The sequence below is a fragment of the Myxocyprinus asiaticus genome, chromosome 44 (assembly GCF_019703515.2).
Source record: "Myxocyprinus asiaticus isolate MX2 ecotype Aquarium Trade chromosome 44, UBuf_Myxa_2, whole genome shotgun sequence".
Lineage (NCBI taxonomy): Eukaryota > Metazoa > Chordata > Actinopteri > Cypriniformes > Catostomidae > Myxocyprinus > Myxocyprinus asiaticus.
This window is the reverse complement of record NC_059387.1, coordinates 9881620-9907982: the sequence shown is the minus strand read 5'-3', so window position 1 is coordinate 9907982 and position 26363 is coordinate 9881620. Positions and strand designations below refer to the sequence as shown.

Here is a 26363-nt window from a genome sequence, read left to right as displayed (position 1 = left end):
GTTTGTCGATGGGGCCAACACAGCCAAGGAAAACTTCTGCAATTCAAACAATTTTCTGTGAACATTTTTGGAAACAGGATAAATGACAGGCACACCAAAATCTTTCAAACACTCAAGCTCAGGATGTGCAGGATGTGCACAGATACATCTAAAATATACAGACAGACCTCAGCTTACTAAAAATGACTTCAGACTTCATGTGTTACATTTGAGTTGTTATCAGAATTTGCAGCAAAGTGCAAAAGGGGCAACCCAGTAAATATGGTTAGACAAAGGATCGCTAGTATGACATACCTAACATATGACACATACCAGTTATATAACACAATATGACATGATAATGCCCTGGCAACAAAACAAAACTAAAATCAAAAGCAAAATTCAAAGCTGGTTTGTTGGTCTTAGCTGGTTTAAGCCAGTCTAGCTGCTGTTCAAGCAGGTTTGTTGTCAAAAACCCCTCTAAAACCTACAAACAGTCCAGCTGACCAGTAAACCAATTTAGGCTGAATATATATATATATATATATATATAATTTTTTTTATTTATTTTTTTGTCAACAGCCAACATCACCCTAGCATGTGAGCACCACTCACATTTTGTTAAGAAAATGTGAAAATCTGGTCATAACATTATTTAGATTAATACTGAATATTGCTGTGAGAATGTTGCCATCATGTTGCCATGAGTGAAACAGCAAGCACAAAGGATAAGCTTTACATATCCACTGGTTTTTTTATGTATGCTTCTAGAATCTTCCTTATTGTGTCAAAGAAGGGCATGATGGGAGACTTACTGCCAATCTCATCATTACCGGCTCTAAAAACCACTTAAAGGCCGAAACATACTACGCGCAAGTATGCGAATGTAGATGCGAGAGCTTGGCCAACGCATGGCCTATGCCTGGTCCCATTGTACATATTTTACGTGCGCTCTTGCACTGCTCTGGCGGTTACAAACCTCACACCACAAGGGGGCAATAGAGTTTTTTTTAGGTGCTACGAAACCGGATGTAGCAGAGTCGTTTACATGTTGCCAACATGTCAACAGTTGAGGAGTGTGTGCTTTTGTATTTGCTGAAAAGATGACTGTGAATGTTCCGTGGAAAGGAGGAGGTGGGAGGCAGGTTGCTCTACTCACAGGTTGGTTTCTTTAATGACCACACTGCTCTCAACTTTACAATAATAACTTCTTCCATGATAGAATTTACAATCTCTGCAACTTAACTATAATAAACTCTTAACTTCACAACCATAACTCTGGGGACCCAGTCTCAATTTCTCTCGTCTGCTGGCGGTGTGGCTCTTTTATGCCGCTCTCCCTGTGCTCACTGTAATTAGAGACAGGTGTTAGACATAATCTAGCTCAGGTGCAAGCGCCCTTACCGCTTTCTCTCTCTCCGGACGGAAGCTTGAACATGCCCCCGCTGCCACATATCCCCACCGCCCGACTCAGGCCGGGGAGGCATCCGGCATGCCTACCACTCCCCCCCATTTCTGGAAAGGAAGTCGGCGACAGCCATCTGCGCTCCCGGTCTGTGGACCACCTTGAACTTAAATGGCTGAAGAGCCAGATACCAACGGGTGATCCGCGCATTGGTGTCTTTCATGCGGTGGAGCCATTGGAGCGGGGCGTGATCCAAACAGAGGGTGAAGGTCCGCCCCAACAGGTAGTATCGGAGAGTGAGGACTGCCCACTTGATGGCGAGACACTCCTTTTCCACGGTGCTATACTTAGTCTCTTTCAACGAGAGCTTACGGCTAATGTACAGCACTGGGCACTCCTCCCCCTCCACCACATGTGAGAATATGGCTCCCAGCCCTCTGTCTGAAGCGTCCGTCTGTAAGACAAAAGGGAAAGAGAAATCAGGTGAATGTAAAAGCGGCCCCCCGCAAAGTGCGGCTTTAACTTGCGTGAACGCCTGCTGACACTGCTCCGTCCACTGGACCGGGTCTGGAGCTCCCTTTTTAGTGAGATCAGTCAGCGGGCTGGTGACATCAGAATAGTTAGGTACGAATCTTCTATAATAGCCAGCCAGCCCCAGGAACTGTCTCACCCCCTTTTTGGTCTTGGGCCTTGGGCAGGTCGCAATCGCAGCTGTCTTAGAGGGGAGAACACATCCGCAAACTACTTTTTTTATAACCTGGCAACCTCCGCGTGTTGACTCGGTGAGAGGTGGTCTCCGCAAGTGACCGGGGTGAACTGTTTATGTTTTTAATTCACCTCGGGTCCGAGCTCCGCCCTCTCCGGAACTACCGTAGCCAGCATCACAGGGACCACCTCCCTCCACAATATCAGGAGGTTGAGGTGGTATATTTGACATGTGCCCCCTCTATTGGTACGTTTAACCTCATAATCGAGATCCCCCACTCGTCGTGTGACCTCAAAAGGCCCTTGCCACTTGGCGAGTAATTTAGAGCTTGATGTGGGAAGTAATACAAGCACTTTATCTCCCGGTGCAAATTCCCTTAGCTGAGTTCCCCTGTCATACAGTCGGCGCTGTCGTTCTTGAGCTTGGAGCAAATTCTCCTGTGTTAGTTGTCCCAAAGTGTGGAGTTTTGCTCTAAGATCAAGAACGTATTGAATTTCATTCTTACTATTTGAAGGTCCCTCCTCCCAAGCTTCTCACAACTCGTCGTGCACGAACTTACGAATCACGTTTTTTAGGGTTTTATTAAATCGTTCCACCAGGCCATCTGTTTGAGGATGGTACATGCTGGTGCAAATCGATTTAATGCTCAATAATTCGTACAACTCGCGTAGTGTCCGTGATATAAACGTTGTGCCTTGATCGGTGAGGATTTCTTTCAGAATCCCCACCCGGGAGATTATTTTGAAGAGGCACTGCTTCTGGATATCACGTGCCAACCGTTCTAATGGCCCGACAAGGTCCATTCCAATTCTTTCAAAGGGGACCTCGATCAACGGAAGAGGGCGCAATGGCGCTTTTGTGGTGGCCGGTGGGTTAACCAGCTGACATTCACGGCATGCCGCACACCACCTGCGGACATCGCCGCCAATGCCCGGCCAATAGAAGTGGGCTATTAGACAGTTCAGTGTTTTCCTTTCTCCTAAGTGACCCGCCATGGGATTATAATGAGCCACCTGGAATACCATTTCCCGACGGCTCCGTGGTATCAAAAGTTGAGTTGTATCTTCTTTAGTCTGAGCATCCTGTGTCGCTCTATACAACCGCTCATTTATAATTGCAAAATAGGGGTATGAAAAGGCAATGTCTGGCTGGAGTCGTTTACCATCGATGACTCTCACTTGGTCGAAGGCGTGTTTGAGGGTTTCGTCTCGCGACTGCTCCAAAGGTAAATCTCCCTCAGGGAATGCAGCCTCTCCCCCTCTCTTGTCATTATGATGTGGAGCTGTCGAGGACGGCCCCGGCTCCGCCTCCCCTGCCAGAGCATCGCACATTGCACATCTCCCTAATTTAGTACAGGACCCATCTGCACAAATTCCCTTCAATAAATCTCTAAAGTTAGGCCAATCTGTCCCCAAAATCAGCGCATGGGTGAGGCGGGAACTAACCGCGGCCTCCACTCTATGCTTTTCCCCCAGAATTTAATCGTCAGAGTCACCACAGGATACTTGTGAATAACCCCGTGCACACATTTCACCCTCACCGTTTTAGCTGTGCCCAAAGCCTTGGGTTGAACCAAGTGTTGGTGGAGAGTGGTTTGATTACACCCGGTGTCCACCAACACTTGGTGAGTACCCCCCTTGACACTTACCGGTATCCGGTACGCTCCGGCCCGGTCGGGGGCAGCCTGCGGGAGGTCAGAAACCCGCACCACCATCCCCAACTCCATCAGAGGGCACTGATCACGGAAGTGGTCTGGGTCCCCGCACCTCCAGCAGGCTGGCCCAGGCGCTACGCCCACACTTGTGTCGGCGGGTGCCCCCACCTGAGAGGGAGAGTGGTAGGGTATCGGGGTAGGGGGAGGTGTCGCCTCACATGCCCGGGGAGCTGGTCTCAGTGGCTGAAGTCCTCCTCGTCTGCGTGGGGCAGGAACGGGCCCTGGGGAGAGAGCAGAACGAGAGGGGGGATGAGACAGGGGAAAACATAGGGGGAGGGGAGAGTAGGAGGGCTCCTCCGCCCTAGGGATCGCCACCATGTGGTCCTCCGCAAGCCGGACGGCTTCCTCCAGCGACGCCGGGCGGTGGCACTGGACCCACTCCGCCGTCCCTTTTGGCAGTCGATGTATTAATTGCTCCAGTACCACCTGGTCGATGATCTCGTCGACGCCGCGGTCCCCCGCTAGCAGCTATCTTTGGCAGGCGTCGCTGAGCCGTTGGGCAAAGGCAAACGGGCGGTTGGAGTTCTCCAGCTTCAGGCTCCGGAAGAGTTGACGACTCTCTTCCGGACTCCGACCAACCCGTTGCAAGATGGCTTTCTTCAGGTCACCATAAGCCAGGAGTCTCATCACCGGCAGTTGTTAAGCCGTGAGCTGGGCTTCCCTGGACAACAGCGGAATAAGTCAGGCCGCCCACTGGCCGAGCGACCAGCCCCAGATCTCGGCGGTGCGCTCAAACAAGTCCAGGAACGCCTCGGGGTTGTCCACCATCCCCATCTTCTGTAACGCAGGTGGGGGCAACGGCGTGTGGGTGTCCAGGGTCGCGGCTGGGGACGCCTCCTGGCTGAGGAGACTCCAGATCGCCTGCTGGTCCTCTGATTGAGCGCGTAGGAGCTCCACAAACCGGCGATCTTGATCTTGCTGGAGCTCAAGCAGGGTTTGCTGGTGCTTCCGATGTAGGCCAGCGAGGGCTTTGAGGATCTCAGCCAACTGGGAGGACTCTACGGGGCGCCTTCCATCCATCTTCAAGCAAAGGTTTTCCCGGGTTTCGGCACCAGTGTGAATGTTCCGTGGAAAGGAGGAGGCGGGAGGCAGGTTGCTCTACTCACAGGTTGGTTTCTTTAATGACCACACTGCTCTCAACTTTACAATAATAACTTCTTCCGTGATAGAATTTACAATCTCTGCAACTTAACTATAATAAATTCTTAACTTCACAACCATAACTTTGGGGACCCAGTCTCAATCTCTCTCGTCTGCTTGCGGTGTGGCTCTTTTATGCCGCTCTCTCCGTGCTCACTGTAATTAGAGACAGGTGTTAGACATAATCTAGCTCAGGTGCAAGCGCCATTACTGCTTTCTCTCTCTCCGGATGGATGCTTGAACATGCCCCCACTGCCACAATGACAGAAAATGCAGAGAATGCAGCGCGTACATGCGTTGGGTTATGAATTGAGTGCTGACACATTTAATTACGCAACGACACGTGGAATCAAGCTTGCATAGCAAGGTGCGTCTGAGTTCGCGTACTTTTGTGAAGTATGTTTGGGTTTTTAGTCAGCAGAGCCGCAGAGAAAAGAAGAGAAAATGACAATATTGTGAATGTGACATTTCTGACGAATACAGGCAGCTGAAGGCTAGATGAGCTGTGATTGGCCGTCCTCTCTGTGTTATTAGTGTTTTTAAGTTGGAGGAGGTTTAAAGTATCGTATGTCTCCCTCGCCCTCCCTTTCTCTCTCTCTCTCTCTTTGGGTGTAGAAGATATGAAGCAAAGCTTGCAGGCATTGACGCAACTGCAGCAAAAAGATCATAAAGAGGAAATTAGCTGCAGGAGACTTTAGCAGTCACACACACAAATACACATTTACATATAGATCACAGCAACAGATCTGCTCATAATTTTACACACCCTTTCAGAATCTGCAAGACTGGAAGATGCTTAAAATAAATAAAAAAATAATAAAAAAAACACATAGGGATCATAAATGTTGCATTTTTTAAAGGAGTGTTCAAAACAAGTTAAGCTCAATCAAAAGCATTTGTGGCATAATGTTGATTACCGAAATAAAAATAAATAAATAAATAAATAGAAAAAATCTACTTTTCTTTAAAAAGCAAAAATCTTGTTATAGTGAGGCACTTACTATGAAAGTTAATGGGGATAGATAATCTATCTATCTGTCTATCTGTCTATCTATCTATCTATCTATCTATCTATCTATCTCTCTCTCTCTCTGTCTGTCTGTCCGTCCGTCCGTCCGTCCGTCCGTCCATCTATCACACACACACACTCACCGTGCACTTTATAAGTTACACCTGTACATCTACTTATTTATGCGATTATCTAATCAGCCAATCGTGTGGCAGCAGTGTAATGTATAAAATCATGCAGATACGGGTCAGGAGCTTCAGTTAATGTTCATCAACCGTCAGAATGGGGAAAAAATATGATCTCAATGATTTGGACCGTGGCATGATTGTTGGTGCCAGATGGGCTGGTTTGAGTATTTCTGTAACTGCTGATCTCCTGGGATTTTCACGCACAACAGTCTCTAGAGTGTATAGAGAATGGTGCAAAAAACAAAAAACATCCAGTGAGTGGCAGTTCTGTGGACAAAATGCCTTGTTGATGAAAGAGATCAACAGAGAATAGCCAGACTGGTTTGAGCTGACAGAAAGGCTACGGTTACTCAGATAACCCCTCTGTACAATTGTAGTGAGCAGAATAGCATCTCAAAATGCACAACATGATGAGGCAGATGGGCTACAACAGCAGAAGATCATGTTGGGCACTTTATTAGGACCACAGTGTTCCTAATAAAGTGCTCAGTGAGTGTATATATATATATATATATATATATATATATATATATATATATATATATATATATATATATATATATATATATATACTGTATATATATATATATATATATATATATATGAGAGAGAGAGAGAGAGAGAGAGAGAGAGAGAGAGAGAGAGAGAGCAAGCACTGGGCTGACAGAAAAACTGAATTCTAAAGTCATACAAAATTACAGACATACAGACCATAATTGTTAATCGTGAGAGAAGTAATAATGTATAATTCATGAACAACTTGCTCTTTTGAGTCTTCTCAATGAATCAATTAGTTCACAATTGGGACTGATCCAGTTCTGAATTAATTAATTAATTAATGATCCGGTCACAAAAGTTAACAGTTCTTTGGAGGGGAAGATTATCAGAGAATAAAGACATACATTTCGGTCTGTTCCTCACACAATTGCTATCGTATGCTTCAGCAGACGTGGGATGTAGTGCACAAGTCATATGAACCACTTTTATGATACTCTTATGTTGCTTTTCCCCCATCCACATTCATTAAATGGAAAAGAATGACCAGGATATTGTTTGAATTGTATATTCTTCCAGTTACACTGGAATATATGAAGAATTAGGGATAAAAAAAACAACAAAAAACAAAACAAAACTAAACAAACAAAAACAGCTGCCGAGCCAGCCAAAGCCTGTTTGCTGGTTTAAGCTGGTCTAGCAAGTGCTCTAGCCTCGCCAAGCTGGTCTTCAGCTGGTCTTCAGCTGGTTTAACTGGTCTCCCAGTCTGACCACTTACCTAACTGTTACATTTTTTCAGAGCACTACAAATAAACAAACAACGATATCTCTTATTATATATATATATATAAACATCATATAGGTTCTGCAAGAACTAAACTTATGAGCACAACTGTACTTTGAAAAGTACTTCTGTGGCTAAAACACACTTATAGTGTTACAGATCGCACACTATTCTGGAAACTATTGCACTAATATATTTGTTTTCAAAGGAATGTGTGCACAAACAGACGGTCTAGAAGGAATCAAAAGAAAGAAAGCAAAACACACACTAATCTTTTTCTAGCCTCCGTACAAGCTATTATACCTCTCCGCCACCACTTGATGCTATCTTATTTATGGATGTCATTAGGGGAAGGGGAGGGAAAAGGTTGCTATTTAAAAAAGATTAAGAGCAGGGACAGGGATGAATGTTTGCGTCACTTTTTACGCACTGCAGGTTCTTGCTCTATCACTTCAAACACACACACACACACACAAACTGCTCCAATAGAGGGGACTTGGGTCAGCCAATACGCTGTGCCCGCAGGTGAACTCATCCTCTTTTTCAAAAAATAAATTATGACCGGGTTATTTCGCAAGGCGATGAAACAGGCAAAGGGCAACCTGAGTACAGTCCTGCCTCTACAGTCCCTGCAGGTTATACTGTAGTTTAGACAAGAGTTGTGCTGCATGAACTACATTCAGAACTGTGGAACAATCACATGGATGTTTCTGTGGCTTTATGAGGGTGCTTATGTTTGTGAATGAACAACAGAAGAAAGAGCTAATGTGTTTGAAGTGTCTTCCAATGTGAAATGGAGTCCAATGCTCTAGAGTTCAGAATGAAGCCATTAGGCATCGTTGACCTCTGCTCTCTCCGTCAATAGATGAACGCCACACTGCCAAACAGTCTGCCACATGATAACATTAGCATATCTCCTGCCAATACTATTGGCTTTAGAATGAAAAAAGAAAGGATCCCAACCGTCAAAGAGTCATAAAGATACAGGTTTTAAAAACAAATGATAAACATGGACAAAAGCAGCTTCTGGTTTGATGTTGGATAAACTTACGCATTCATAAAAATGTTATGGTGCATACTTTGCAGAAGAATAACACATGCGGTGAGGTACAAAATTTTGAGACCACTTGTTGCTTCCATTTTGCTTTTTTTTTTCATTACAATTTTCATTAAATCTGTCATTATAAATTCTGTTATTAGCATAATAATTTGAGTGAAAACTGAAAGTGAATTTTTTTCTGTAATGCACATCTGTTTAAAACCTGATGATTCATCCAGCATAATTGGAAAATCTTCCAAACAGCATTCAATGGAAGTTAATGAAATCTGATCTTTCATACACAGGAGGTAATATGGTAATACAGTTTTTGTATAATATATTAATTTTACATCATAACATTTCTTGATTTAAAAAAACATTCTGTGTATTTTCAGTCTTAAATTAGATTTTCAATGTAGTCTCAATGATGGACGGCACTGTACTGTGTAAATACAATTATTAAATTGAATTTATTTTAGCATTTAAAAAAATAAATAAATTTTGGAGTGTAAATTACACCATTCATGCAAAAACTGACCACAAATTTCCTTAATCACGCATGTCTTTTCCTTGAAGCTAGATGATCTTGATTAGGGATGCACCGATATGGAATTTCTTGGCCGATAACTAATAATTCATCGCTCATTGTGGCCGATGCCCATAACCAATCATTTTACTTTTTGCCTTTTAACCCTTTAAACTGGAGCTGCTAGCTAATTATTTAAAAACTACACACTTGCAACAACATCTGTGCCATTAAAAAGCTTGGAATCTGGACTTCACAATCTGATCAACTCTTAACTGCTGCTATTTAAAGTTTGGCGGATGTAACGAGAACCAAAAGTGCATCAATATTACAGATGCATGCTGATTTGAATGAGAAATAAATTATGTTGATATTCACTTAACCATGCATATGTCACCACTTATGTCACCACCAAATTTAAAGGGATAGTTCACCCAAAAATGAAAATTGTCTCATCATTTACTCACCCTCATGCCACCCTAGATGTGGATGACTTTCTTTCTTCTACAGAACACAAATGAAGACTTTTAGAAAAATATTTCAGCTCTGAAGGTCTACACAATGCAAGTGAATGGGTGCAAAGTTTTTGAAGCTCCACAAATCACGTAAGTCTGCATAAAAGCAATCCATAAGACTCCAGTGGTTAAATCCATATCTTCAGAAGCGATATGATAGGTGTGGGTTTGAAACAGATCACTTTCACATTCTTCTTCTTGTGTTTTTGGTGATTCACATTCTTCAAGCATACCACCCCCTACTGGGCAGGGTGAAAAATGTCAAGCAAAAAATTACTTAAATATTTATCTGTTTATCACCCACACCTATCATATCACTTCTGAAAATATAGATTTTCCCACTGGAGTCGAATGGATGTGATTTTTGGAGCATCAACATTTTGGCACCCATTTACTTGCATTGTATGGACCTACAGAGCTGAGATATTCTTCTAAAAATCATAATTTGTGTTCTGCAGAAGAAAGTCATACACATCTGGGATGACATGGAGGTGAGTAAATGATGAGAGAATTTGTGGGTGAACTATCCCTTTAAGATGAAATACTACACAAAACAAGCTTTTTTCAATAATCAAAATTATTTATCTACTAAGATGATAATAAAATCAAATGGAGAATGAAGACTCTCAAGTGATTTTAAGGGTGTTGTCACAAGGGTGTTTAGATATTTTTACTGTAAAACAAGACAAAAATACTGATTGAGGATACATTTTTATCAGTAAATACATTTTTAATAAATAACTGGCAGCAGTTTTTGTACTTGTGCTATAGAAACACCTGTTTGATTATGACGAAAGAAGTCTCTTGGATTCAGCTTCAAGGATTTTAAGATTTCTTACTTTGGATGCGTGAAGTTGTCCAGCAGTGTGACCTTCTCCACAAGATCTCCTCCCACACTTCGGACCAGGTCGTGGAAGTCGTTCTCTGTGTAGCCTTCAGATGGCAGCCAAAAAGAGATGTCATTAAAGAGCAGAGGATACTTACTGAGAGGCTGCAAGAGAGAGAAAGAGAAGAATTAATCTATATGTTTGGAGTGTATGGAGCTGCACAAGGACAAAACAATGAAAAACAGATTGCCATGATTACCATACGCATATATCATGGTTTTTATATGGTACTCCAAGTTACTTTAAAAATACTATAGTACTACCATGGTATAAGTAAATAAATTTATATATATATATATATATTGTTAGTGATTAAAGCTTTGTGTAGTATGTAGTATTTGTTATACATAGTATATGTAACATATCTTTGTTGCACTGGGGTCCATTTTGCAATAATTACTGGTTGACTGTACATTATACAGCTTATTACACAGGTATTAGTAAATAAGCAAACATGAAGTATTGGTTTGAGGCAAGGGCAAACAATGGCTTGAACAATGGGGGGTAAATGTGGTCTAAACAGCTGTTTGGCGCTATAACCATATTATTTCTATAGCCGTGAGCTGAATGCATATTCTGAACGCAGTTTGCTGTTGCTGCTTGCAATTGCATGTATTTGTGAAATAATCACTTGTTACTTTTGTATGGAATGAAATTCTGATTTTTCTCATTCATTTATTCTGTGTTTTATGTATTTTATTTATTGTTAAATCATTATTGGAATATTTCCTTTTCTATAGTTGTCTATTATTGCTGTAATTAAAATTTCAGATTTACCCATACCTAAACAGTACATAAAAACAAAACATACAGCGGATGGTCACTTTACATATCGGTCAGATGGTCTGGTCTCTCCCTATCTAAGTGGGTGCTTCTTGGCCAGAAAAAGCTGCAAAGTGGATCAGACTTTATGCCGACTGTCGAAAGTCTGGCTCTGCGAAATGAGTGGAGTGGTAAAGGATGACATGCAGCATTGACAATATAGCTATACGGCTATAAATGCCCACTTGTTTTTGTAAAACAGTAACCACAAAATACAAATATTAAGAATGCAAATTTGCATTCAAAAGATATAAAGCAAATTCATTAAGTGTCATTCTTCTGTTAATAAATAGCTGGACAACAGTAGCTAGTTGTTAAGGCCAAAGTATACTTCATTTTTCCATGTGCCTGAACGTCTAGCGCACAGGGCGCGTGACTCAAATTTCATCATAAGCACACTTTGTCTTTGTGCAGCCTAGGTTTTCTATACATGTTAAAAGGCTGCATCTGTGCACATCGTCTGTGCATGCGTCTGCTGTCGACTGTACTAAAAGCAGTCATGGTGTGCATACAGTACATTGAAGTTGTCCATATGCACTGAAAAAATTATATGTTGGATTTACTTAAAATAAATATGTAGCATTTTTGCATTCCTTTTGACCAAAAAACATGCTTAAATCAGTCAAGCGCAACAGCTTATTCCTCACAACCTCAGTTCTGCACTTGATTGTTTGAGTTAGTAGTACTTAAAATCATAATTTTATGAGGGGCCTGGGTAGCTCAGCGAGTAAAGGCGCTGACTAACACCCCTGGAGTCGTGAGTTCGAATCCAGGGTGTGCTGAGTGACTCCAGCCAGGTCTCGTAAGCAACCAAATTGGCCCGGTTGCTAGGGAAGGTAGAGTCACATGGGGTAACCTCCTCGTGGTCACCATAATGTGATTCTCACTCTCGGTGGGGCACGTGGTGAGATGTGCGTGGATGCAGCGGAGAATAGTGTAAAGCCTCCACATGCGCTAGGTCTCCGCAGTAACGCGCTCAACAAGCCACGTGATAAGATGTGCGGATTGATAGTTTCAGATGTGGAGGCAACTGAGATTCGTCCTCCGCCAGCCAGATTGAAGCGCGTGACTACACCACCATGAGGACTTGGAGCACATTGGGAATTTGGCATTCCAAATAGGGGAGAAAATAAAAAAAGAAATAAAAAAGGAACACACGATTATTCATTTACTTTACGTAACTCTCTAAGTTCACCTTAAAATTGCTATTTTGTGTTGTACACATTAATGAAAATAAAGTAAGCTAAACATTTTAAAAAAATATGCATTTCTGAGTAGAAGCTTTTTATTTTTATTCATTATGGTTGTTGAGACAACAAATAGTTTGTTTCAGTGTGGGCTTGCGGTCAAACTTTGAAAGACTATTTTCTTGATAGTCTGTGCTTCCCCACTTCAATAAGCACCAGTCGCCACAGCTGTGTTCACAATATAACATGGCCTCTCATAACTTACTGCTAAACTGACGCACAACTGAAGCACTGTGTTAACCAATCATGTGTGAGAGTGCCGATACAAATGTGTGGACAATGCACTTGTCTTACTAGAAAAAAAATTTGACAGTGGATGTGTGGCATGAGCAGTGTGTGTCTCACACAGTATGTCTTATTGTGTGTAGTGATTTATAGTGTGCAGTTGTGTGTATGTTGTGCGTTCTTCTCTCACAGGACACAGCAAAACACACAAGGGCGGAGGAGAGCACTGACCCCCGGTCATACCTCATTACCAGCAAAGAGAGAGACAGACACCCCTGTGCAAGTCATCTATAACCCCAGAAGAGCATCAGGCAATCTGACAGACAGACCTCTCTCTCTCTCTCTCTCTCTCTGAGTAATGGACACTGGGCAGAGAAGGAGATGGGCTGAGAAATGAGCTGCACCTAGAGAGCACAGGTAATCAGTCACATACACACACTGCACACACACACACATACACACATTAACTCTCTATTAATGTCTGTGTGCAGTTAAAGTGAAGCAAATCCAACTGGTCAGGTCTGCTAATTTGAGAGAGATTTTAATATTTATATTTTTAAATATCAGGTGCACTGTGTACAATGTTCGTAATTTTAATGGAAATATAATGTACAAATACTACTACTACAAAAAAAAAAAAAAAAAACCAACCGGTTAACTTATCATATACAGTGAAAACTGATATATTCAACAAGAAAATGCATGTCATTTTACTGTAAAACATTGGTTCTAAACCTTTTTGCATTTGATGTTTTTTCCTTATTGTTAACAGTGAAAACTTATTATATTACATTTAACAAAATAAGACATGTACTTTTTCATTAAACTAAAGTTAAAAATAGGGTGAAAAACAATCATCAGACATGACCCATCACATTTAATTAAATTTTATTGAAATAGTTCTTCTTATTTTTGATAACTGTTACGTACATTGGGACATTTTATGTTACATTCTATGCGGTTTAGTTAATGTATATAGCATTAATTCAGAATCACCCAGATGATGTTCTGCAGAATTATTATAGTTCCAGTAGGTTGTTATATTAACATTGTATCGTTTTATTATACATACAGTTGTGAACTGTAAAATATACAGGGACGTAAATGGCTTCCTGTAATGGCTGAAACACTCTCACCGTATTTTACAGTAAAGCTCTGGCCACCACAGCGGTCATTTGTTTTTGTTTTTTTACCGTAAATTTAACAGAAAATGTTTTACAGTGTGGAGTAGACAGTGACCTTAATGCAATTGTAATTATAATATCATTCCTATAACCCAGGCTGGATCTGCTGAATTATAATTCTGCTCTAATCTGCATTAGTGTATTAAAGTCGACAAAAGAATGTTCACAGTCATTTTACTTCCATAATGGGACATATTTCAGAGTAAAACAGGATATTCAACCAAAAATTTTTTTTTAATAAACTTTATTATATTTATTGCGAATTGACTGGACTATGAAAAGTGGGCTTTACATACCAAAATGGAGCCAGGTGGTTGGAGAGGAAAGGTTGCAAAGTAAGAGTACTTGGTGATGTCAGCCTAGAAGGAAAGCTGTTTCAGAGGTGGTTATAATTTTGATGCAATATTTTTTGCTGTTGTTGAATGGAATAATGTACACCAATGAATCATGCGCATATATCCAGGTGCGTGTATTATATTGATTTCATGTTGACTTTAAGGCCAATTGACTCATACACATCAGCGTCATCTGGAAAGTATTGCATTCTAATAATTGTGTGCAAACATTTGACAGCTTAAAAAGAGCTGACTCACATAATTTCTACATAAAATAAATAAATAAATAAATGTGGTAATAAATGACTGACTCTAAACTATCCCATACATAACATATTCTCATTTTGTCAGCAATTGCTTGCCAAATCATGTCTTTCAGCTCCCATTGTTTGTTGTCATTATGGATTATCTTCCTTGTGCACTGATGTCTATGTGCAACATTGGTTCCAGGCACATGACCGAACAGCTTTATCGGTCACTGGTTTTTAAACCAATCTGCCAAAAAACATCGTCTCACGGCAAATTGTATGACAGTATTGTTAGATAAATCAATTGTGATTCAGCTTGCAAACTTGTGCCCGACATTGTCTGTAAGCTCTAACGTCATACGGCTGACTATTATGGGATATGGTACTGTGTGTGTTCCTTTGACCCTTAGTATAATAGCAAACAGAAGAAAAAAATAAAAATACAACAAGACTGAGAGAGGCAGTGAAGAAAGTGAGGAACAGAATATCAATTCACCCATCAGGACAGCAATAAGAGATGAGAAATGCACAAAATGTTGACTGAAGTTGCGTGTCTGAACGGGAACCCTGGTTTGAGATATTCTTAGTTAGGTCTGGACCCTTTTATGTATTGATGAATGAAACGTGCAGAATCTAATTAAGGTAACAGATGCAAAAACATCTGATAGTAGATATTAAAGCTTAATTGTGTCTGAGATGCAATTACAGGGGTGTAATTGCTGCAGACAGCTATGAACAATGCATTCAATATACACCTAAAGTATTTGATAATCTAATTGATGTACAAGGACTGCTGAGCTGTAAACAATCAAAGCTTGCTCCATGTGACTCTATCCCATTCCATTCCCACAAGACAACAGTAAATGGTCTTCATTTTATTAAATCAGTTTGAAACAGTGATTGTGACTCTGTTGGCCCAGAAAGATGCTACAAACAATTAACTTTGTGATGAAAAAATATTTCCAAAGTGTTCATTTGAGCATGCAAGCATCTTGTCTTGAAAGTAACCGAGAAGCTATGCATTTAAGAACGCTAGGGCTTGCACTAGTCTTTTCTACTCTTTTCCAATTTTGAACCTGCAACCCTAAGGTTACTAGCGGGGAAGCCTAGTATTGGATTCCCTTTGTGATAGACAGTGTAAATCCTACCTGAAAGGTTACAGGCTGATAGATGTCAGACAAGCAGAACTGCTTCAGGAAGCGTTCGTCCTCGCTCCAGAAAAGTCGAATATCTGGGATGCCGAACAGAACCATGGCCAACCTCTCCAGCCCGAGACCAAAAGCCCAGCCCATTTTATTACCAGCACCAGCTGCAGAAGTTGAAAACAACGGAATTAAAAACAAATATATGCAGTCTTAAGAAACTGTACCCCCCTGTTGTCCTTCGGGTCATTTTTGACCCACATTGAAAATCATACAAAATGCATAAAGTCTTAGACAACGGCACTAAAGACCCCCCATCACTCCGTGATCGTTGGACGGTAAATGTGAGTAAGGGCAGCTGGTGGAGTTTCTGTTGCCCCCCTAGGGAGTTGGTGCCCTACGCAGACTGCATAATATGTGTATAGGGAGCAGCGGTACTGCGTGTTTATAACAGTTTAACTATTTTAAACTTGACACACTGTTTTAAAAAAGTGTCGCTCATGGCAAGAACGCTGAAATGTAGTGAGACATGATGCAGTGGCCAAAGATGTTTGTCTAACACATGTTTACATAGACCAACAACTAATAAATAGTGCAGATGCAATGCAAGAAAATAACCTGTGTGAACAGCCTTTAAGTCTGCCTTGGGGAGATTGAAAAACTACATTACAAAATGGTTTGCTGTGGACTGTAGGCCAGTGATCAGATTATGAATAAAGATATAGAAATAAAACAAAAAATTTTAACTCATAAAGCCAATTTTTCTGTGAAAGCATTCAATGCTTTCTTCTGCCACAATAATGTAATGTCTTTGAATTATCTTCATTTAGAGGCTTTGCAATTAATTTGATTAATTTATCAGCATATATCATGTAATTACAGTATATCTATTAAAAAATTTAATCAATTGAAAGCCCTAATGACAACACATTCAGTTCATGACATGACAATTCATCTAATTCACCCACAGGACAGGTAGAAGAACTGCAGTGACAAATCCTGTTGATTGACAGGAACTGATAATGCTGCGTCACACTCCTGCGGTCAGCGTCAGAAATAGCTGCCCCTATTTCAGATGTGATTATGGTCATTAGGATTTTTTATTTGCTTTGCAACCCTGCCTGACCCATTGTAGGTAGAAGAGTGAACAAACTGTGAAAATGATTTTTTTCCTCTATTCCTTCCATTCACTCTCTTTCAGTCTCCCTCTCACTCTTCATCTCTGTTAAACCCAGCACGGCATTCCCTTCAGATATGAAGGAAATGTGCTTTATATGTTAATGAAGGGAATGCTCAGGGGTCAAAGAGCTCAGCCAGACGGGACAAAATACAGAATAAATCTCAAACCTCAGATGTACAAGAACATGTTGAAATCAATCAGCTCTCTTTCTCTCCCACGAGCACGCATGAACAATTTCGCTCTCTCTTAAGGACCGTGGAATAAAATTTGGTTTCAAACGCTCATTTCAGCAATATAAAAAAACGAAACAAGTTTTTATTAGTCTCCAAGCTTGAATAAGCACAATTTGATTTGAGTGGAAGCTTGAAATTTATTTAAACAAAGAGTACACCCAAAAATGAAAATTCTCTCATCCTTTTTAGTCACTCTCACGTCTTTCGAGATCTGTAGTCCAAGCTGCTATTTCCCATTTAATTAGATGATGATCAAGGCTGTCAAGCGAGATTTACTGTCATTGACTATGGTTTCTCTCTATTAAGCTATTGTATGGCTTCTGAGAGACTTTGTATTTAGCACACAAGTTGTATGGAGTACTTTTATGTACTTTTTTGGAGCTTGGCAGCCTTGGTCTCCATTCACTCTTACTGTATGGAAAAGAGAAGCTCAGACATTTTGAAAAACTTCTCCACTGGTGTTTAATGCACAAAAGAAAATCATAAAGGTTCACCCTTATGACTTTCTCTCTTCCATGGAAAATAAAAGCAAAACTCAGAAGAATGTCTGAGTTGATCTCTTCTATACCATGAAATTGGAAGAGGACCAAGGCTGTCAATCTCCAAAAAGAATAATAAAAAAAGCACCATAAAAGTATCTTAAAAGTAGTCCATGTGACTTGTGCGCTATATTTCAAGTCTTCTTAAGCCATAAATTCATTTTAGTGAAGTTGTTTGTTCAGACTGTTAATCTAAATGAACCAGCTCAAATAAATGATTTAACAATTCAATAACATGTAGCATTGGGCAGTAGAATTCATTTTAATGAATCAGTTTGTTCAGAAAGATTATTATATAAATGAACTGGTTAAACTAAATGATTCAGCGATTCAATTATGTGCAGCATTGTGCAGTCAAATTCATTTTCGTGAATCGATTCATTCAGATGGTTCATCTAAATGAATCCGCTCGAATAAATGAGTCAACGGTTCAACTACATGTAGAATTTGGCAGTCAAATTAACTTTATTGAATCAATTTGTACAAAAGGTTTATTTAAATGAACCGGTTAAAAAACATATTCAACAATTCAACTATTGTAGCATTGGGCAGTCAAATTCATTTTAGTGAATCAGTTTTTCAGAAGATTTATTTTAATTAACCAGTTAAAAAATAAATGATTCAATGATTTAGTGATATGTAGTGTTGGGCAGTCAAATTCATTTTTGTAAAATCGGTTTGTTCAAACGGTTCATCTGAATGAATCCGGTTGAATAAATGATTCAACAATTCAACTGTTCAGACGGTTTATTTGAGTTAACCAGTTAAAATAAATTATTCAATTATATGTTGTGTTGGGGAGTCAAATACATTTCTGTGAATCAGTTCGTTCAGGCGGTTCGTCTAAATGAATGCGGTCGAATAAATGATTCAAAGATTCAACTACTTGTATGTTGGGCAGTCAGATTCCTTTTAGTGAATCAGTTTGTTTAGATGGTTTATTTGAATTAACCATTTAAATTAAATGATTCAATTATTTGTAGTGTTGGGCAGTTAAATTCATTTTTGTGAATCGGTTCGTTCAGACGGTTTATTTGAATTAACCAGTTAAAATAAATGATTCAATGATTCAATGATATGTCGTTTTGAGCAGTCAGATTCATTGAAGTGAATCAGTTTGTTCAGACAGTTAATCTAAATAAACAGGTTAAAATAAATTATATGTAGTGTTCGGAAGTCAAATTAATTTGACTGATTTGGTTTATTCTGACTTTTTTCTGAAGCCAAACAATAGCTTAACAGATACAACCGTAATTATTCATTGTAAATCTTGCCGTGATAGTCATGGTTACTCTTCTACTTTCATTGTTGAAACTGAAATTCACTGAAAGAGAATAAATCGACATAATTTTTCTTTTTTGGGGAACTATCCCTTTAAAATCTACATGGTTGAAGAGGTAGCGGTAAGGAAGTTGCTTAGGCACTGAGTCATGGATTGATGGGTGGCCTGATTGCTATCACTCGTCTGTCAGTGGAAATCACGAGCACATCTAGGAAGATGAAAGTGAAACGTAAAGCGCTGTGACACAGTTAAGAGTAAAGCGGAGACTAAGCGGTGGGTGCAAACACACACAGAGTGAACAGCAGAGATGTCAGCCAAAAGCTGGCATGAATCAAATTACCTCAGTTGAACGGCACAGCCGACTGGTATTGTAACCAAACACCCTCCTTACATTTTCTATCCTTACTCAGGTCTGTGATGCCTGTAGCGCTTGCAGCCAATCAGAGCGAAGGGGGCGGGGGAGGGGATGTTGCATGGGGGCTGCGTTTGACGGCATTCACCTTGTGATGACATCAGTGGGTCTAACAGTCCTTGGCAGCTCAGACTTTCACAGCTTGACGTCTCTTTGCAGTCCCCTCCCCTGCCAGTCCCTCATTTTCTGCCTTCAACACTCTCATTCTGCATCCTACCAGTGTCTGGGAAGCTACTTTAAAACTGTAGCTTCAAGCTTCAACTCATAACTTAAAGTAGCTAAACTACAGTCAATCTACTTATTTATTTATTTTTTTTAAGTCGTCAGCTTCAATACAAGCTATTAACAAAAAAGCACTGAAAGAAAACATTTATATACTGTGACTGAGGTGAAAACACAGTAATAAGTAGCAGCAATTAACCAACAGATTTAGCTTAAAAAAGACAGAGTGACTACTGCTCTGGGTCTCAAGTGAATCAGGGAATTGTTTACTTGAACTGGTCCGAACCAACCCATTCACTAAAATGAATTCCACTGCCCATCGCTGCATGAAATTAAATTGTTGAATCATTTATTTTAACTAGTTCATTTAGAGAAACTGTCCGAACAAGCCGATTCATTAAAATGAAACTGACATCAACATCAACAAGGCGTTTCCATCCACAGTACTGCCGCTCACTGGATGTTTTTTGTTTTTGGCACCATTCGGAGTAAATTCTAGAGACTGTTGTGTGTGAAAATCCCAGGAGATCAGTAGTTACAGAAATACTCAGCCCATCTGGCACCAACAATCATGCCACGGTCCAAATCACTGAGATCACATTTTTTCCCCATTCTGATGGTTGATGTGAACATTAACTGAAGCTCCTGACCTGTATCTACTTGATTTTATGCACTGCACTGCTGCCACACAATTGGCTGATTAGATAATCGCATGGATGATGGTTGGTGCCAGACGGTCTGGTTTGAGTATTACTGTAACTGTTGATCTCCTGAGATTTTCACGCACAACAGACTCTGGAATTTACTCTGATTGGTGCCAAAAATAAAAAACATCCAGTGAGCGACAGTTCTGCGGATGGAAACGCCTTGTTGATGTGAGAGGTCAACAGAGAATGGCCAGACTGGTTTGAACTGACAAAGTCTACTGTAACTCAGATAACCACTCTGTACAATTGTGGTGAGAAGAACAGCGTCTCAGAATGCTGTTATGCGATGCGGGTTGGCGCTCTTTTGGTGGCACGAGGGGGACCTAAACAATATTAGGCAGGTGGTTTTAATGTTGTGGCTGATCGGTGTATAATTTAATCATTTATTTTAACCGACTCATTAGATCAATTGTCTGAATGAACTGATTTACTAAAATGAGTTTGACTGCCCAACGCTACATGTAATTGAATCTTTGAAACATTTAGTTTAACCATTTTATTTAGATGAACAATATGAATGAACCAATTCACTAAAATGAATTTGACTGCCCAATGCATATAACTGAATTTTGAATCAGTTGATTTAACCAGTTCATTTAAATGGATAGTCTGAACAAGCTGATTCATGAAAATGAAGTCGGCTTCCTAACGCTACATTTAATTGAATCGTTAAATCACTTATTTTAACAGTTTCATTTAGATGAACATCCTGAGGGAACCAATTCACTACAATGAATTCGACTGCCCAACGCATATAACTGATTTGTTAAATCATTTAATGTAACCGGTTCATTTAGATGGACAGTCCGAACAAGCCAATTTACGAAAAAGAATTCGACTAACCTACACGACATATGTAACAGAATCACTGAATCCATGATTAAAATCAGTTCGTTTAGATCAATTGTCCAAGCAAACCAATTCACTAAAATGAATTTAAACACTCAACGTTACATGTAATTGAATTATTGAATCATTTATTTTAACGGATTCATTGGATAAATTACCTGAATAAACCAATTTACCAAAATGAATTCAACTGCCCAACGTCACATGTAATTGAATCTTTGAATCATTTATTTGAACTGGTTTATTAAGATAAATCATCCAAATGAAGCAATTCACTAAAATGAATTTGACTGCCCAACGCATATAACTGAATTGTTGAATCATTTATTTTAACTGGTTCATTTAGATGAACAGTCCAAACAAGCAAATCACAAAAATTAATTTGGCTTCCTAACGCTAAATTTAATTTAATTGTTAAATTACTTATTTTAACCGGTTCATTTATGAACCGTCCAAATGAACCGATTCACTAAAAAGGATTCAACTATCCAGTGCCAGATATAATTGAATTGATCAATCTTTTATTATAACTGGTTCATGTAGATGAATCATCTGAACACACCAATTCACTCAAGTAAATTTCACTGCCCAATGTTACATGTAATTGAATCGCAGTATCATTTATTTGAACCAATTCATTAGATGAACTGTCCGAATGAAGCGATTCATTAAAATGAATTTGATTGCTCAACATTATATAAAATTGAATCATAGAGTAATTTATTATACCTGGTTAATTTAGATGAACCATAAAAATGAACCGATTTACTACAATTATTTTGACTGCCTTTCCCTGCATATAAGAGAATGGTAAATCATTTATTTTAACCGGTTCATTTAGACCATTCAAGCAAATTGATTTACTAAAATGGATTCAACTGCCCAACAGTATATATAATTAAACTGTTGATTCGTCTGAATGCAACAATTCACTTAATTGTTTTGCAAGCTACATATTAGACATTGATAATCCACTGTCATCCAGTGAGTGTTTGATTATCTCATTGGCTTGGAGGTAATCAAACCACCATAAAGATGCTATGCCGCTACTCATTAGAAAACTGAACTACTGTCAGCTACTGAAAGGCTTCTGAAAAATATAGTTGAGTTAGTAGCATCACTACTTTTAGTTAGTTACTTCCCTACATGCCTTCGGTACTCATCCAAGTCTCCTGTTCTCTCTCCTCTCTCTGTATTACTCACCCTCTCTTGCCCTTTCCGCCACATTTCCCTCTCTGGTTCTATTTCTTCCTTTGATTCTGTAGTCTCTCAACACCACTCTCGTCTCTGGTGTTGATGTGGATTTGCACTAGTCTTCCCTCAAACACACCTGCTGCTGCCAGCATTAATAATCGTGTTTGACAACAGGCTGGCGTGTCTAAAACAGCCGTTGGCATACCGAGAAACAGAGTGTTGGTCTAGCTTTGTTTCAGACGGTTGTGAGTTGAATGGCTTTGGGTTTGTTGGGACTTTCCTAATAGAATGTTCCATCTATAAATGGATTCTTGTATTTGTGTCGTGTACACAGTAATAAATAAATACATATGAATATGAATGCATGAACACACTACCAATTTTAAAGCTATTCACCTTCATGTTGCTCCAAACCAGTGGGACTTACTTTCTTCCATGGAACACAAAAGGTGAAATTTTGTGGAATGTCGACACTGCTCTTTCCCATACAAGGAACATGAATGGTGACTGAGGCACTAACATTCTGCCTAACATCTCCTTTTGCATACATCCGAAGAAAGATAGTCAAATGGGTTTGGATGAAGGTGAATAAATGATGACAGAATTACATTTTTGGGTGAACACTTTGATGGTCATAAAATAGGCTTCATTTTCTTTATGTGGAATATAATACCAATTTTTTTTCTTTAGATTTTGGTGTAAAACAATATGGATGAAGCCTATATCTTACTGGACTATAATTGGGCTTGAATTAGACATCACCTTCAGAGAGTAGCATTTACCTACATGTATGTGAAAAACAAAATATCACAGGTTGGTTCTGACCAGCAGTTTATTTATTTTTTTGTTATTTATTTTTTACTTTTTCACACATCTGTTTGTTTAAATCCTTCTTATCAATTCAATAATCAGAGAGCAACTTTTAATTGTTAACCTGACAAACAAGCGGCGCTATTTATCTACTGCCATCCAGAGAGACCCAATAGTCGGGGACAAAGACTCTGCACTAATAATAATGGAGTCACAATTCAAGAATGTTGGATTAAAATGGTCTAAAAATAAACTGATCTTGTCTTATCATTTTCTCACCCTAAACTAACTGTCTAATTGTCTCTATTGAGCATGAATCTAATATCATGAACAGAAAGCATAAGGTATCGCAATACATAAACAAGCTAAATGTGTGAAGCGGTCATTGTGCACGCTTGGATACTGAGTGTCATTAATTCCACACTGAGAAAAAGAAAAAAAACAGATTAGAAATCTTAATCATTAGGTACAGCATGTTGCTTAGATTACAATTAAACGAAAGCACAGACACCTGCAGTCCATGCTAACAATGGAGAGCCTCATTTATCCTCTTATGAACACAAAATTACATTTGCATAGTGAAATTAATATGGATTTTGCTGGAGGAATATTGGCTCACGCAGCTCCTTACTGAACCATCATCATATATTAATGCTATAGGTTATTACCTACTGTGGTTTGCTTGCTAGGCATAATGAAGTGTAGTGTTTTTCTTACATCGTGTATGTCGATATGAGTATGTCGAGGGAGAGCTAAATATTAGTTGAGGGTGAAAGCGTTCGAAACCTGTTAAGAGGTGGAAATGAAACTTTTGCTTGGCTGATTTTAAGGAAAATATCACCTATATTCTGGCAAAAACACTAAACCAGAAGAAAAAGTAGAAAAATTTACTAGTTAATTCAGATTTTTATAAATTATTATATTATTGATAATCTGTGGTAATTTAGCACACTGGCTATAGAATACTATAAAGTACCATGCTACTAACCTGTTTTTTAGACATAATTTACAGTAAATTGGTAATACATTGGTAATTTTTTGAAGTACATATATATATATATATATATATATATATATATATATATATATATATATATATACACACAGTATATATATATAAATACACACTCACCGGCCACCTATACATCTACATATTCATGTGATTATCTAATCAGCCAATCGTGTGGCAGCAGTGTAATGTATAAAATCATGCAGATATAGGTCAGGAGCTTCAGTTAATGTTCACATCAACCATCAGAATGGGGAAAAAAATTTGATCTCAGTGATTTAGACCGTGGCATGATTGTTGGTGCCAGACGGGCTGGTTTGAGTATTTCTGTAACTGCTGATCTCAACCATCTCTAGAGTGTACAGTATAGACCATTTCAAGGAATTAGAACGGTCCAGACATATTTCCGGATCCTTTCAACAAAGTTTCTTTTTCAAGGTAAGTCAGTCCACTCGTCGGCCATTATTTGGAACGTTCTTGGGCAGTTTTGGCAGCTATTTTTCCATGTAACTAAGCGGCATGAAAGTGCACCTCCTATCTACTTGAATGGGGAAAGACCGAAATCTCCAAAATGGTTGGTCAAGATTACGATAAAAGAACATATTTCAAATGAGCAAAATCTGACAACACTGTGCGGCTTCACTCGAGGGGTCTGGCTTCCCTGGGACTCAGCACTTAAGGGGAATAGCAGACCAGCATCCTGGCCCGTCGGCCGTGACACCGGGTTTCCGGGGTGCGGGTCTAGCAACGTATCTAACTCACACCGGACCTTCCCTGCTCTGTTTCTGGACCTGTAAAGACGCCAGCAGGTAGAGACCGGTCTCTCGAGGTGAGGTGCACTTGGTGTTTAAAGGCAGTGGTGATGAATATATATATATATATATATATACACTATATACTGTATATACTGTATATTTATTACACGGCGCTCTGCAATACTCGATTCTGACTGGTCAATGGCACCATCTAGCGGTCTGATATCTTTGAGTAACAACTACACATCCACATATCAGACCGCTCATCCGGGTACTGTGAGTCGTCTTTCCTGCTTCTGGTATCACTGTGCGATCTCAACAAGTAAGCTTATATAAAACATTATACTCAAATCAATATTTATTGTCTATTTATTTCTTAATTTGGTTAGCAGCCGTGTAATAAGCAGAATAATGTACAGTAAGTCAGTTATCACATAAATAAAAAAAAACCTTCAAGGTGATGCAAGACCAATCCGATTCTCTGACTGTACATTATCACCATTATAAATATTTTAAAAATTACCATTGCATTACCATACCTGATACTTGGATCATTAATGTACAATGTAACCATACAGTAGTTTCAAGCAAAATATCAGATTTTCAACAGCTACTACTGTAATAATATTGAGCTAACTTAGCATACTAACAAAAATACCCCCCCCAAAAGTACAGTTAAAAAAAAGTACAAAAACATCAAATAAAAATAATGTAACTGTTCTGAACACAACACATTTTGAAGAAGATCCTATATTAATTTATGATTTTACAATAGTAACAAAAATGGTAGTAACTATGGAAATTTGGAAAAACCTTTGCTTACCATGGTCAATAAAACAAACAAACAAACAAACAAAAATATCTCAATGGTCAACAGAATTTTAGAAGTTCCTTGTCATACCTTATCAGACCAACAATTTTTCAACCGAAGAACTCTTCAAGATTTACATTCACCACCACTGCAGGCATCAGCCAGTACGCTGTACACTTCTATCTTTATATATGAGCTCTATCACCGTGCTGAAAAAATCTAACTGAAGCATCTCCGACCATAAACACAGTTGAAGAAAAGCGTGGCTCTTCCATGCATTATTGAAGGGTCAAACAAAATGATTGAGGGCAAATAACTATTGTAGTGCTTGTTTTATTCATGCAACGATGAGAGGCAGTTGGCCCTTTCACATGACTTCAAGCATCATATCTTATGCAAAGGAGACATGGTCAAGGGAAAAGCCCAAAGGAGGTTGTAGGGGTGTAGAGGCCACGAACACCGCATCAGAAACTGCCCCAGTCTTGAGGTCAGCACCGCTTGTGTTGAGAGTACCAGTGATGTGTGACACTGAATACAAAACTGACTGACTATGTGACTAGAATGAAAAAAAAAAAAACATTACACGCAGGGGCTTAGCAGTGATTGATGGTCAAATTATTGTGCAACAGGTATACAGAAAGTCTGATTTAAGCCAGAAATCACTTGGATAGGAAATTTGGCTGGACTTGAGAAGGAATAAGAAACTGCTCTGCAGAAAGATGTATCAGCTTTGAGTCAACATGAAACGGCATTCGCAAACCATTTTACTC

The 26363-nt window shown here is 39.4% G+C and overlaps 1 protein-coding gene across 3 annotated transcripts in view; it reads right to left on the bottom strand.

The window, feature by feature from the left end:
* The window catches only part of LOC127434152 (phenylalanine--tRNA ligase, mitochondrial-like), a 220526-nt gene that overhangs the window by 100862 nt on the left and 93301 nt on the right, over positions 1-26363 (bottom strand). For 2 of the 3 annotated variants that reach the window (XM_051686688.1, XM_051686686.1), the window contains 2 exons: positions 15597-15757; positions 10340-10491 (listed from right to left, as the gene is read on the bottom strand). In XM_051686688.1, the coding sequence (XP_051542648.1) occupies positions 10340-10491; positions 15597-15757 (313 nt within the window). Of the gene's footprint in view, positions 1-10339; positions 10492-12924; positions 13086-14161; positions 14225-15596; positions 15758-26363 lie in introns of those variants that run through there. The other variant, XM_051686687.1, reaches the window with a different exon arrangement.